Genomic DNA, 13,983 nt, shown 5'->3' with positions numbered 1-13,983 from the left:
TTTTCATTCTATCTCCCCTCAAATTCTCCAGAGACGTGGGAGGGGGCGGGAAAGGGGGACTTGGTCTTCATCAAGGTAGCTACAGTCTTCTCCGGAAGTCCCTTTCCACCCCCCCACCTCCCCCAAGCCTTTTTACAAGGCCATAGCAACAGCAGGGATGCTCACCTGACCACACTTTGACCACAGAGAAAGCAGGAAATTTATTACCGGGTAGAGCTGTTTTTGTGGGGTGAACAAAATCAGCGGCAAGGAAGGGTGACAGAGACAAGGTGGATTGCACCCTTCCCACACACACCAGCTGGAGTTAACCTCTGCCCTCGTAGGCTGTCTCTCGGTCCTTAGAGGCGGTCCTCAGAGGCGAGAAGGGGTTCCTCCTCCAACCACTACCGTCTCACCATTGATGTAACTGGCATCTTCAGAGCACAAGAAGGAAACGATGCCCGCACAATCCTCTGGTTTGCCTAGCCTGGAAAACAGGAGACAAGGAGGGAGCTAACGTAAATCAGGCTAGCCTCTCTCAACTGGCCCACAGGGCATGAAATTTGCTTAGGATTATCAGGTGGGTGCTGGTGGGATGTTTCAGTGGTTGAGGCCATTGGCTAGCTGCTCTTCCAAAGGACCCAGGAGTCCCAACATACTCACAAGGCACAATGGTTTGAAACTCCAGTTTCACAGGATGTGATGCCTACATCCTTGGCATCACAAGCCTTTGATCCCAGCACTTGGGAGGCAGAGGCAGGCAAATCTCTGTGAGTTCGAGGCCAGCCTGGTCTACAGATGAAGTTCCAGGACAGCCAAAGCTACACAGAGAAACTCCTATCTTGAAAAAAAAAAACCAAACCAAACCAACCAACCAAACAAAAAACAACCCACCCATACATACTGAAAAAAAAAAAAAAAAGTTAAAAATTAGCTGATTTTTCAGAACCTGTGTACAGGTTTTTTTTTTTTTTTTCCTATTAAATGGGGTGGTTATGATCATGTGGTTATCATTTATATAAGCATAAATACAGATTCCTGCATAACCATGTTATATTTAAATATAGAAACACTCTTTAGATACCAGAATGCAAAATGGAACTGATTAAAATGGTGAACAATTAATTCTGTGTTTCAAAAGAAATTGTTTCAACATGTACATGACTCAAGTGTCAGTCTCTGTGGCAGGGAATAGCATGCTCAAGTTATTTCATTTGTTCGGGTTCAATGTACAGATCTTTCTAAGGATCTATTTTTATCCTTTTAAGGCCAGATTAATTTTCTAAGAATGTACTAAATCCCATTGTTGGTATCTTGATTCTGTATGTTCTAGAGGTTACAGTGTGAGTGACTAGAAGGCCTGGAGGAGTGTTTCTACAACCTAGCTGCACACTGTAGTTACTTGGGAGGCCCAATAAAGGAAAGGGGAAATGATGTGCAAATTCCACCATGGCCCAATTAAAGAAGACTCCCTGGGAGTGGGCCCTAATCAACTACGCTTGTCAGTGTTTCTTTAGACATTCAAATGTGCAGCCAAGACTCAGCTGCTCTGGGTTAGGTCAGTCGCTGGAGGCTCTAGAATAGCAATACCTGTCAACAAGTCGTTAACTAGGCCTAAAGCTCATGCCCAACTTCAGCATGACTCTGGGAGAACCTGAGGAAGGCTGATGGAATGTCTGGGCTAGTAAAGTGGTCGGTACTGCTCACAGTTGTCCTTGAGGGGTCAAGCTAGAGAAGTCAGTGAATACAGAGCAATAGAGACCTAGCAGAAATGTCTGAGTAGTTTACACTAGCCCCCTGAGGAAGAGAGAGATTCCTCAGGCAGAGTCTGGGCTCTGTGGCCTTCACACTCATTCTACTTGGCTTGTTTTTTTTGTTTTTGTATTTTTCGAGACAGGGTTTCTCTGTGTAGCTTTGCACCTTTCCTGGATCTCGCTCTGTAGCCCAGGCTGGCCTCGAACTCACAGAGATCCGCCTGCCTCTGCCTCCCGAGTGCTGGGATTACAGGCGTGCGCTATCGCCGCCCGGCTCTACTTGGCTTGTAGGACCCATCCGTCTGTGCCGTGGAAACCACTGTCTTCTGGGTTCCGGTCTCCACAGGTTCGAGGTAGAAGCAGAGAGCAGTACCCTCAGTCAGATCATAGGAGTGATGGGCTTATGGATTTGTGAAGCCTAGGAGAGGCATGCTGTGTCATCTGTGGGACTGAGAGCCAGCGATGAGGTTTCTGTCATTAAGTCACACTACTTCTCACCCATGACAGCTTACCTGTTAATTCTCATGTATTGTTTAATCATGTCCTCTCTTGATTTGTCCTTCCATAACTGCGGGAAGAAGAGGAAAGCTTAGGAAGAGAAGGGAGGGCGCTCTGTCCCCACCAGAGCTGGGAGGCAGGAGTCCAATCTCATCTCTTGTTGATTCTCTGCTCCCTGATCTCCCCACTGCGGGCCTCTACTTCATCCCTGCTGGTCTCATTCAGGAATCTTGCTTGGTCTCCCAATTCCCATCCACTTTAGGAGACGGGATATATTATGGGTGCAGTCTACATTCCTCACTCGGTAGAGCCCAGTAGGAAAGGAGTATGTGGGAGTCTGGTCTGGGGAAGATAACTGGTAAAGAATGGGGGTATGCAAAAGCCCAGGCAGCAGGAATGGGAAGGCGGGGGTTCAGGACTCAGGCACCGGGCTTCCCTATCCTTCTAGGGTGTCTGGGGTTCAGTGTTCTTCCTTCTCACCACACTGCTAAAACGAGTCTTGATGAGTCCAGGCGCCAAGCAGTTCACTCTAATGTTCTTTGAGTCCAACTCTGCGGCGAAGTTCTTAGTAAGACCCAGCAAAGCTGTTTTACTGACATTGTAAGGGCTCAGAGACTAGGGAAAGAAGAGCATGAGTTAGTTCATTACTTTGCAGGTCATCATTGGCTCTTATTATACAATGAAGGCAGGAGCCCAAAAGGCACTTCCTGTAAGGGAGGCTCACAGTCAGAAGTCACCTTGTAGTCTCAGGTAGGTTAGGGTTCATGAAAAGCAAGGTGTTTATTTTGTGGGAGAGGACTGTAGAATCATCTAAAATCCTTCTTTGGGCATTTGGAGGGGTGGATAGTATAGGATGGCATCTAGGGTAGAGGTGGTAGGTTCTTACAGGGAAGGGAGTGAAGCCTCCTATAGAACCCACGATCACCACAGAGCCGCCTCTGGAAAGGAAAGAGAGCTGAGTCTTTTTGGCCCATGTGGGGCCCCATCTCACCCAAGCTTCGGCTCAGTATTGGTTACCCTCGTTTCTCCATTTCTGGCACCACCGCTTTTATCAACATGGCTGTAGCCGTCACATTAATGCTCAGAATCTGAAGCCAACAGAAAGGAAGAGAACATGAGAAGGTGGATGAAGGGCACAGCGGTGAGGAGTTACACAGGTCTCCTGAAAACGCCCGTTGGAGTGGATAGAGATTTCAGGCATGGCTGACCTATCAAGGGGAAAAATTGGGGTTCAAGGTTGGGGAGCTGCCTCTCACAGCTAGCTGAGGGCACATTAGGTCAGGTGAGACCAAGGGAAGCCATCTCTCCTAGCCAGCCAGTCCACAAGCAGCTTGACTTCTCAGGGCTGCTTGGGTTTTGAGCTGGATTTTGTATTTCTTCCAAGAACCTGGAATTGGGTCACTGTCTGGACCTGCACTAGAGTGGGCTGTGCTTCTCAGGGAATATGTAGCCTGATCCGGGACACCTGGGGGCTTCTGCGGCTTCCTTGGCTTCTGCTCTTAAGGAGGGAGAGGACCTCCAGAATGGACTGTCTGGATGGATATTTATCAGAAAGCAGTAATGAGGGAACATTCACGGGGAGCTGGGGTATACTCTACAATCAAAATTCCCATATCTCAAATTTAAAATTTAAATGTATGACCTTGTTACCATGTTCTAAGTAGTAGGTTGTTCACCTTCTGTGTTCCTATGTTAACTTCTTAGTCTGAAATACCCCCTCTCCCCCCGAGACAGGGTTTCTGTGTAGTTTTGGTTCCTGACCTGGATCTCGCTCTGTAGACCAGGCTGGCCTAGAACTCACAAGAGATCCACCTGGATCTGCCTCCTGAGTGCTGGGATTAAAGGCGTGTGCAACCACTGCCTGGCCAGTCTGAAAAATTTTAATCTTACTAAACATTTGAGATAGAAATACAGTGAAAATCCAGCATCCTTTACCTTGATTCAAGTTATTTACCTTTGGCCTGACTTAACCTCTTCACATATCTATACAGTTTTATTTTCTCACTCTGTAGTCCAGGCTATCCTGGAACTTATTCTTTAGCCCAGGCTGGCCTTGAACTCATGGCAATCCTCCTGTCTCAGCCTCCCTAGTGCTAGGATTTCAGGTATGTGTTACCATGATCAGCTTTATTTAATTTTTTTGTGGGGGCAGATATGTGTGTACATATGGAGGTCAGAAGTTAATTCAGGGTATTTTCCTCAGTTGCTTCTCCAACTTATTATTGTTTTTTGAGACAGGTCTGTCACTGAACCTAGAGCTCATGGATTCAGCTGAACTGACTGGTCAGTCAACTCTCACCATGGTCTTGTTTTCCTTGGTACTGGGATAACAGGCACACTAGAAGTCTGATGTCCAGGTTACCCAATGCCCTCTTCTGGCCTCTGTGAGCACTGCATGCATGTGGTGCACAAACACACACATACAGGCAAAACACATACACATAAAAATTTAAAAAAAAAATTAAGTTGGATAGTGGTGGTGCACACTTTTAATCCCAGCACTCGGGAGGCAGAGGCAGGTGTATCTCAGTGAGTTCCAGGTCAGCCTGGTCTACAGAGTAAATCCAGGACAGCTAGGGCTACACAAAGAAACCCTGTCTCAAAAAACAACAACAAAACAAAACAACAACAAAATTAAAAAAAAATATAGATCATAAGAAGAAAAATTACTGATCTACAGACTTGTTTTATTTGGCTTTTCCCAAAAGAGGCTTCTTCACTTTAAAAAATATCTTAACCAGAAACTGGTGCACTGAAGAACACTCTGGCACCTTGGTCTTTATGTTTGGAATACTAATAAACTACAATGTTTTTGCTATCCTTAAACTCTCATGTTGAGAAATCCACAGGGGGATCATAAGAATTTAGCATATCCAAATCATGTGGGAATAGTGACCTTAGATTAGAGCTTTATCATTAAAGGGTGTATGTAGATGGACAAATTACATTATGAATATGATGTGACAAGACAGGTTCACCTGAAAGCCAACATTTTAGCACCTTTTAGGCACTTAGAATTTTCTTAGGAGTATGGTTAGAAAGAGAAGAAACGGGTCATATCTTTATAAAGGCTGTATGCTAGAATGCATCAACTTTTGTAATTTCATCAAAATTGACATTTCAGTCAACAGCAGTTATTAACATTCCCAACTAATGAAAGAGCATTCTTTCCCAACAGCTGAGAAGGGGACCGGTGGGTGGGTAAGTTTAAGCATAGTACTGTTGGCTTCTTAGCTGCCATGTTTCTGTTGAAAACAAACCAGGAAGAAGGGGGTGGGTGAGCAGGCTAGGGGAGAGAGGTGAGGAACAGCAGAGGTAGCTAGCACAGAACAAATGACAGTAGACAGAGCCAGGGAAAAGCAGAGGTGAGAGAGAAGAGCGGGACATGGAAGCCAACCCCCACACTTGGTAAAGCCCTTGGTGAGCCCCTTATATCCACACTCTGGAAGGAGGCATTGTACAGGCAGGCCAAGTCTGTGCTGATGGTGGTTTTCTTTTTTAAAAAGATTTATTTATTTATTATGTATACAGCATGTATGACTGCACGCCAGAAGAGGGCACCAGATCTCATTACAGATGGTTGTGAGCCACCATGTGGGTGCTGGGAATTGAACTCAGGATATCCGGAAGAGCAGTCAGTGCTCTTAACCTCTGAGCCATCTCTCCAGCCCTGATGGTGGTTTTCTAAGGCCAGTTCCCTGCTGTTTTAATCTCTCACCTTGTCCCACACCTCCTCTGTGACATCCATTAGGCTTCCAAAGAAAGGGTTGACAGCAGCATTGGAGACCAGGATATCAACCCCTTGATGAAGCTTCACAGCCTAGAGAGGAAGAAGGCGAGAGTCAGGGCCACAGTTAAGGGAGGAAGGTCGTTCATCAACACAGATGTGGAGTTTCATCTCAGGAGCAGCTGTCAAACGCCTTTCTTGAAGTGTGTTCTCTCCAAAGCCACTCTAAGCTCTGCTGACATACGAAGCTATTATTTCTGTGCTTCTCTCAATCTGCACCTTCTTCTCAGGGCATCTCTAACCCTTTCTTCTTTTCTTTACACCTTCCTTCTTATGCCTCCACTTCTCACCTCAAATCTATTGCTAGACCTCCTCTTGAGTCCCGGCCCCATTTCCTCAAGTACCTATTGACCACTTTCCTTGAGTATGTTACCATGACCTCAAAGCCAGCCTGTCCACATGTACCTGAATGAAGGAAGATCCTGGAGGAGGAGGATCATTCTAGCCCAATTTCCTCATGGTGGAAGTGATGATGCCTAGGTCCCAGGAGGTTCATTTTTCAAGACTGTAATTCAGTAACTATTCTGTGGGGACATCTAAGAGCAGGGTGGCCCATTTTCTTTGGTGTTTGGGAAAGGTAAAGGGATTTTTTTTTTCCTTCAGGGAACAAAGTAGCGGCTGAACTGAGGACAGACTCAGACTCTAGCAGAGAGCTGATTCCTACCAGCCCTCCTACAGCCAGTTGGGATCATTCCCAAACCAGCTGTGCAGCAGAACCGTGGTGGTGAAGACTAGTCTGGCTTTGAAGCGGTTCCACACTCAGCTTTGATGTCATTTTCCTCTCTTCTTGGCCCAGTGGTACAGAAGAGGCAAGGCAAAACGGAGAAGGCCAAGAAAGGAGACACCTCACCTCCTTAGTCGTCAGTAGGTGGTGAAGGCCTGGGAGAACATGCCAACAAGCTTTGCCAGTGGTTAGAAGCCGTCTTAAAAGCAGGCTTTGTGTTTGCCCAGACCTGGCAATTTTGAAGCCTTGGGCAAATAGTATGTAATGGGCCCTCAATCAACTTTGTGTCTCCAATTTGGCAGAGGAGTGGTGTTATTAACCATGCACACCATCTGCTACCTTCTCCTTTTAACTAATTATTCTTGCTAACTAGGTGCTAGGCTCAGTTGTTGCTACACCACTAAAGGAATACCCAGGCTGTCGACACGTTCATTTAGCAAAAATTTAAAGTGACAGACACCTTTAAAACCACCACCGGCTGACACTTGCTCGTGCATTCTAAATGGTGGTGTTGTAGCCCAAAGTCTCAGTCACCTGCCTTGGCTGTGTGCAAAAAGCTTGATGACGTGTGGCCGGCAGGAACGGAACAGAAGGAGGGTGATGTATGTTATGCTCTGTGAACGTCCAGGAAGCGGGTAATGGGCCGCACCAGAGGGTGTTCTCCCTCTGCTGGCTTCTGCCACCCCTTTTTTCCCTTTCAGGCCTGTCAGCACAGAGAGGGGAGAAGGCTGTGTGTTGACCGAGTGCCACGGAACCATAAAAGTTCATGAGAAAGTGGAGATGGCAGTCTATGCTTGCGATCCCAGCTCTGGGGAAGCTGAGGCAGAAGGATCACAGGTTTGAGGCCAGTCTGAGCTATAGAGCAAGACCCTCTCTCAAAAACCCAAAACCCCAAAATAAGAAGCCACCCCCCCCCCCCAAACAAAATGCTGAATGAGAAAAGACCGCATTGATGTCTCTCGGAGTTTGCTCTACACTGTATGATCACCACCATGTGTTCTGGACCGGTCTGTTTCGACAGTTACTTATTTAAAATGAAGTATTATCAAGTGGGGATTTTCCACATCTTGTCTTACCACACCACTGTTGAACTGTGGTGCAGGGTGGGAGGTTATGATCGATAACCACTGTTAGGGAGCGGCTGACCCTAAAAGAGAATATCTTCAACTGCTGACAGTTACCTCGTCCCTCTCCATTCTGCCATCTGTTCTACAGACTCCCCAACAGTCTTGATTTTTTTAATGTATGTATACGTGTGCATGCCTATGTGTGTGTATAACACGTGTGTATGTGATTCGCCTCTCCTGTTTCTCATTTCTTGGTCCTCACCCTATCTGCCTGTTACCACTCATTCCTTGAGGTCTAACTCAAGCCCAATTTCAGAGCCAGGGCTGCAGGATTTGCTAAGTGAACTTGCTGGTGGCCAGAGGAGATTTTCTTTTCTCTTTTCTTTTTCTTTTTTTCTATTTTTTTTAAAGACAGGTTTTCTTTGTATAACAGTTCTGGCTGTCCTGGAACTTGCTCTGTAGACCAGTCTAGTTTTGAACTCACAGAGATTCACCTGCCTCTGCCTCCCAAGTGCTGGGATTAAAGGCGTGCGCCATCACAATCTGGCTGAGGATATTTTCTTAATAAGGTTTTTCTTCTTTTCATGTGTATTTGCATGTTCATATGTGGGTGTATGTGTGTGGAGGCCTGAGGTTGATGTTAGGAACCTTCCTTGGTTGCTATTCCATCTTATTCTTTTTCTTTTTTCTTTTTTCTTTTTTTTTTTTTTTTTGGAGCTGAGGATTGAACCCAGGGCTTTGTGCTTGCTAGGCAAGCACTCTACCACTGAGCTAAATCCCCAACCCTCCACCTTATTCTTTTGAGTCAAAGTCTGGGGATCCCATCTCTGTCTTCTGAGGCTGCAATCACAGACACACCTGGCATTTATGTGGGCCCAGGGGCCTGACCTTCAGTCCTCCTGCTTGCAGAGCAAGAGATTTAATGGCTAAACCATATTCCAAGCCCCTCCCTACCCCATAGGATTTTGAAATGAAATTGTGCATGGCTCTGGGTTTGACTCCAGCACTGGTGTGTGTGTGTGTGTGTGTGTGTGTGTGTGTGTGTGTTTGCACATGCACTCTGTTCATTTTAAATGGCTGTCACTAATTGGCCCCTGCTTCTCAGGATTAAGACTACCATCTCAGGCTCTTCCAGCAGTCCAGGCAACACAACTTTCTTGGACTCATCTTTGGCCCTCTGTAAAGCCCATTTAAGCATCTGTCAACAGTTCTTTAAAAATAGAATTATCTTGAGGCTGGAGAGATGGCTCAGTGGTTAAGAGCACTGGTTGATTTTACAGAGGACCCTGGTTTGGTACCTAGAACTTGCATGGTGGCTCACAACTGTCTGTAACTCCATTTCCAAGGGACATGGTACTATCTTCTGGCCTCCATGGTCATAAAACACACATAGTGTACCGACATACATGCAGGCAAAAAAATCTCATAGACATAAAATAAATAAATAATAAAAATGGAATGATCTTATTTTATCTGTCACACTTCAGTCAACTGTTGTTTAAGGGCCTCCTTTTCCAAGAAGACTGCCCAAATTATTTCCGTCAACTGTTCGGTGTGTTCACAGGCTGTGCTTTCTCTGTGCTGGTGGATCCTCCCTTGCACTTTGAGGAATAGTGCTCAACCTGAGTTTTGGGGGAAGATGTACCTTCTCTGCAGCATGGTTCATATTTTCTTACACAGTTGGAGCCTGGTGCCAAGTGTCAAGCCTGACCTGGGCTTAGACTAAAGTCTATTTGGGTACCTAAGGGCTAGCACTACATAAACGGGGGAAGTCTGTCGGCACTGAAAGAAAGGTAGGCTTGGGTTGATCACAGATCTTTTCCTCGTGGCTGTGAGACCCTGAGGGGTCTCCAGCTATGTGACCCAGCCTCTGTAAACATAGGGAGAATACTCCTTGCCTGGTATGGTGGCTCACATTTGTACTTCCGGCGCTGGGGAAAACAAGGTCATGGCTAGAGTGGGCTACAAAGTGAATTCCACACCACTCTAGTTCCTGTACAAGATTCTGCCTCAAAAAAAAAAAAAAAAAACAACCACAAAAAACAAAAAACAAAAACACCACCACCACCACCACCACCACGCTACATAAGGCTCTGCACAAAAGAAATAGCTCATAGTAGGTGAATGAACACGGTGAACTGCTTCTTACAAATGCCCACAAGCTCTGTAAGCCAAAGAACAGGAGAGCATTTATTAGCTCATCCTAGAGCATCAGACCAGCCAATTTTTGGGGGGGATGTCTGAGGGATCACCTAAGGTTGAGGCACCAGAGTGGCTTTTGATTCTCTTGCTGGGAGAATCTGGTTGTTCTTAGATTTTAGGATGCAGATGTAACAGAAAAAGGCACACAACAGAAATGTATTGGTGAGAGGCTGGGGAGATGGCTCAGCAGTTAAGAGGATGTACTGTTCTCACCACTGACCTGAGTACAGGTCCCAGCACCCACACCAGGTGGCTCATCACCACCAGCTCTAGAGGATTCAAAACTCTCTTCTGGGCTCCACAGGCACCTGCGTCCACAAGCCCTCCCCTTACTGTACTCGTAATTAAAAAAACGAATCTTTAAAAAATTGGTGGGCTAGTTTGGGTGTGGGCACTGGGATGCTGGCAGGAGTCAGTGCTGGGCTGCCTCTCACCAGGGCTGCCTTCAGAGTCAGGGATGAAGGTACCAGCTGCCCCCCTTCTGCCACCTCCTGGTCCAGTGCCCATATCTGTCCCACTCACCGTGGCTACCAGCCTTTCTCGATCCTCTGGCTTCCCCACGTGGCACACGATGCCAGTCACACTCAGCCCCTCTCCTTGTAGTGTTGCAACGGCACGGTCCACATTCTCCTGTTTGCGGCTGCTGATGACTACGTGGGCCCCATCCTCAGCCAGACGCCGGGCGATGGCGAAGCCAATCCTACAAATGCAAAAAGAGATACACCAGCAAGGCCTCTAGAGCCGGGAAGAGGGTGAGAGCAGACATGTGTAGCTAGAGGTTTCTCCGGTCCTGCCCGGGCCCTGCAGTCCCAGGGCCTGCTTATAAAACAATCACTCAGAAGCTTATATTAATTAAAACTGCTCGGCCATTAGCTCAGGCCTACCACTGACTAGCTCTTACACTGAAACTCAGCCCATTTTTGTTAATCTATATGTCGCCACGTGTTCCGTGGCTTTACTTGTGTGTCATTACATGCTGCTCCCTGGACGGCGGGCTGGCGTCTCCTGACTCAGCCTTCCTCTTCCCAGAATTCTCCATGTCTGGTTATCCCACCTGTACATCCTACCTGGCTACTGGCCAATCAGCATTTTATTAAACCAGTGTACAAAAGCATTATTCCACAGCAGACGTGGGCTCTGGATTCAGACTCCTGGGTGGATTCTCGCTCTCCCTGTGTCTGAGCTCCACATACCTCTAATAGGTAGAGTATACGTAAGTGCAGACAGAAGGAAAGGCTCAGATGATTTTATTATGACTTTATCTTTCATCCCATGACCCGACATGATCAACCACAGGCCTCATGACTGGTTATTGTACCTATATCCAGTTGGGAGAGAGGGGAGAAATGAGATGAGTATTCAGAAGCTGCCCTGGCTTGAGAGTCTTGCTTGAAGGAGCCCATATTCCTAAACATCTCTCTCACAAGCCTACAACCTCAAAATACCATCCTTTGTTAGATTTGGGGGCCTTCATGGAAAAGCGTGGCTCAAAATCTAGACAGCAATTACATATTTTACAATTGCCAGGTGTTAGCTTTTCATATATACCTGTTTTCTGGGTTTTTGAGGAACTTTTATCTACCGGAAGTCCTCTGGGGATGGAAAAACAGATAAGAGTGGTGGGTGAGACAGGCTGGGCAGGTGGTCAAAATAGGCAGACCGAAGCCAAGATCTGGGCATAAGATCTTGTGTCTCCTGTAAGTAGGGGTGTGGCTACTGGGGAGAGCTGTCAGAAAGGGTGGCCAGAGCTTTGAAACCTTGACTACTTGTGTTGGTCTTCCCATACTCTAGGTGGAGCTGTTGATTGGGGGCAGCCTAGAAGTATGGGGACCTGGGTCCACCCGGCAGTGGGGTTGGCTGGTGGCAGGGCCCGGTCGGGGATTCGAGGAGATTTCAGATCCACCCTGGGTTTCCTTTATGTCCCCCGGTCAGGCCTCTGGCCGTATTTGAGGCCTGTGGACAAGAGTCCAGGAGTTAAAGAAATCTTGTTTCTGGAGGGAGACTCTGGCTCCCCTACTCACCCTTCGGTGGAGGCAGTGACCAGGGCCACCTTATTCGCGAGTGGGTTTTGGCGAGTCACCGCGGAGCTGGCCATCCTCACCGACCTCCACGCTTGAGTCCAGCCACCTAGCAGTAGTCCTGCTTTCTGCATAGTGGGGCTGGGTTGAACTCTGCGGGGGGCGGGACTGATTTAAGGGCGGGAGGGAGGTCTAGCGGCGAGCGTCCAGACTGCCTGCCTCAACTTCCAGGACTTGTTTCGCAAGGACGGGGCAAAGGGAGCTGCTGCAGCTGTGAGCACTCCCTGCTGGCGCCGCGCCTCTGCATTATTACCCTCTGCCCTACTTGGAACTTCTGCGAGTTCTCAGTTGTAGATATAACCAGCTTGTTAAGTAAGAAACACAGATCCAATTACAGAGCTAAAAGCCACGAGGTCAGAGCAAGAGCGCAAAACCTTACCCTTCACTGCTTCTGCTGTCTTTCCTCTCCAAAAGCTGCTTCTGTGTGCTTTTTCTTTTTATAGACTTTCTGTTCTGCTTTCTCATTGGTTGTAAACTCAGCCACAAGACCTCCTCGTCACTGCCTGTCTGTACAGACCTCCAGGTCTTCTATGGTTGGTATTGAGATTAAAGGAGTGTGTTTGCCATGCTGGCTGTGTCCTTGAACACAGAGATCCTGCCTAGCTCTGCCTCCCAAGTGCTGGGATTAAAGGCGTGCACCACCACCACCACCACCACCCAGCTTCTGCTCTGGCTTGCTCGGACCCCCAAGGCCACTTTATTAACATACAATTAAAATCACATTTTACAAATATAGTCCAAGTTTCCTATAGGCCAGCCCACCACAGCTCCCCTCTGCAGGAACCCTCAGGCATTTCTGTGCCCCAGCTCTGCTCCTCACACATCTGCAGGCACACCATTTTTTGGCAGGGGGTGGTGGGCGAGTTTCAGTAGAGGATGCTTCTCTCTCTCTCTCTCTCTCTCTCTCTCTCTCTCATCTATATCTGCGGAGATAACTCATTTGATAAAGTGCTCACTGAAAAGGGACTCGGGCCTGAGTTTGGATCCTCCGTATTCAGATAAAAAGGGCGTGTCAGCTAACAGCTGTAATCCTAGCTTTGGGGAGACAGACAGGGTGATTCCTGAGGCTTCTGGTTAGCTGTTCTTGTTAACTCCAGGCCCAGTGAAGGACCCTGTTTGGAGAAAAAGATAAGATAGAGAATGATAGAAAGCCCTCTATGTGGCGGACCTCTGGTTTCTACATGCGCATTTATGCAAACCTCTACTCCCCCACCCCTGTAAGCACTCTGTAATGAGCACAGTGAGCAAAAGAAGCCTCTACACTTGTAAAAATAGCTTAGTTAGGAATGCCACTTCACCCAAGGCTGCACCTAATAACCAGAACCCACTGACATCACTCATTCAAGATAGCCAGACAGTCCTGGGATCCTCATGCCCACTGGGCAGTATACAAGTAGAGGCCAAGAGCAATGCCCTGCTCTGCACATCTGGAGAGATGCCACTTTGATCTGCCCCGAAGCTGGAGAGTCTCTCCCAGGAATCTGACCCTTGAATCGGAGACTTCTGTTAGAGACGGGACCTGACTTTCAGCTAGATAAGTCTCACGGTGAGCAGCCTTGGGGAGATGAACTTAGGACTGTATTTTAATAAAATATAACTTTTGTTATACCAACTATGTGTGTCTACCTTCTTGCTCTGGACATACACATACATCTCACACATCTCACACATATATACAGATACATACATCACGCACACGAAGGGTGAATGAATGTTTTGAGACTGCCCATGGAGGTGAGACTTGTGTTCCTCACAGGGTCCATACAGTGAGGGAAGAGGAAGTTAGAGCAATGTGATGGGTTATAAACTGGCTTAGGTCCGACACCACTTTTCCCTCTGGCTCAGTCTCTACTGCTGTATTTCTCAAATTGTGGGTTGAAACCCTTGGTGTCAC

The 13,983-nt window shown here is 47.3% G+C and overlaps 1 protein-coding gene across 2 annotated transcripts; it reads right to left on the bottom strand.

The window, feature by feature from the left end:
- Positions 1-175: 175 nt before the first annotated feature.
- Positions 176-12,492, bottom strand: LOC118591572 (dehydrogenase/reductase SDR family member 4). 2 transcript variants are annotated; one of them, XM_036200003.1, is made up of 9 exons: positions 12,469-12,492; positions 12,033-12,182; positions 10,534-10,711; positions 5,950-6,051; positions 3,249-3,319; positions 3,118-3,169; positions 2,712-2,846; positions 2,246-2,301; positions 176-466 (listed from the first exon to the last, which is right to left on the bottom strand). In XM_036200003.1, exons 2-9 carry the CDS (start codon positions 12,161-12,163, stop codon positions 352-354), a joined length of 840 nt encoding a protein of 279 aa, XP_036055896.1. In that variant the 5' UTR covers positions 12,164-12,182; positions 12,469-12,492; the 3' UTR covers positions 176-351. The 2 variants fall into 2 exon arrangements, with proteins under 2 accessions (XP_036055896.1, XP_036055897.1); XM_036200004.1 differs by lacking the exons at positions 3,118-3,169; positions 3,249-3,319; positions 12,469-12,492 and having other exon boundaries at positions 12,033-12,440.
- Positions 12,493-13,983: the final 1,491 nt, after the last annotated feature.

This window comes from Onychomys torridus, chromosome 9 (assembly GCF_903995425.1).
Source record: "Onychomys torridus chromosome 9, mOncTor1.1, whole genome shotgun sequence".
Lineage (NCBI taxonomy): Eukaryota > Metazoa > Chordata > Mammalia > Rodentia > Cricetidae > Onychomys > Onychomys torridus.
Note: the sequence above shows the minus strand (reverse complement) of the source record. Positions and strands in the feature narration are given on the sequence as shown.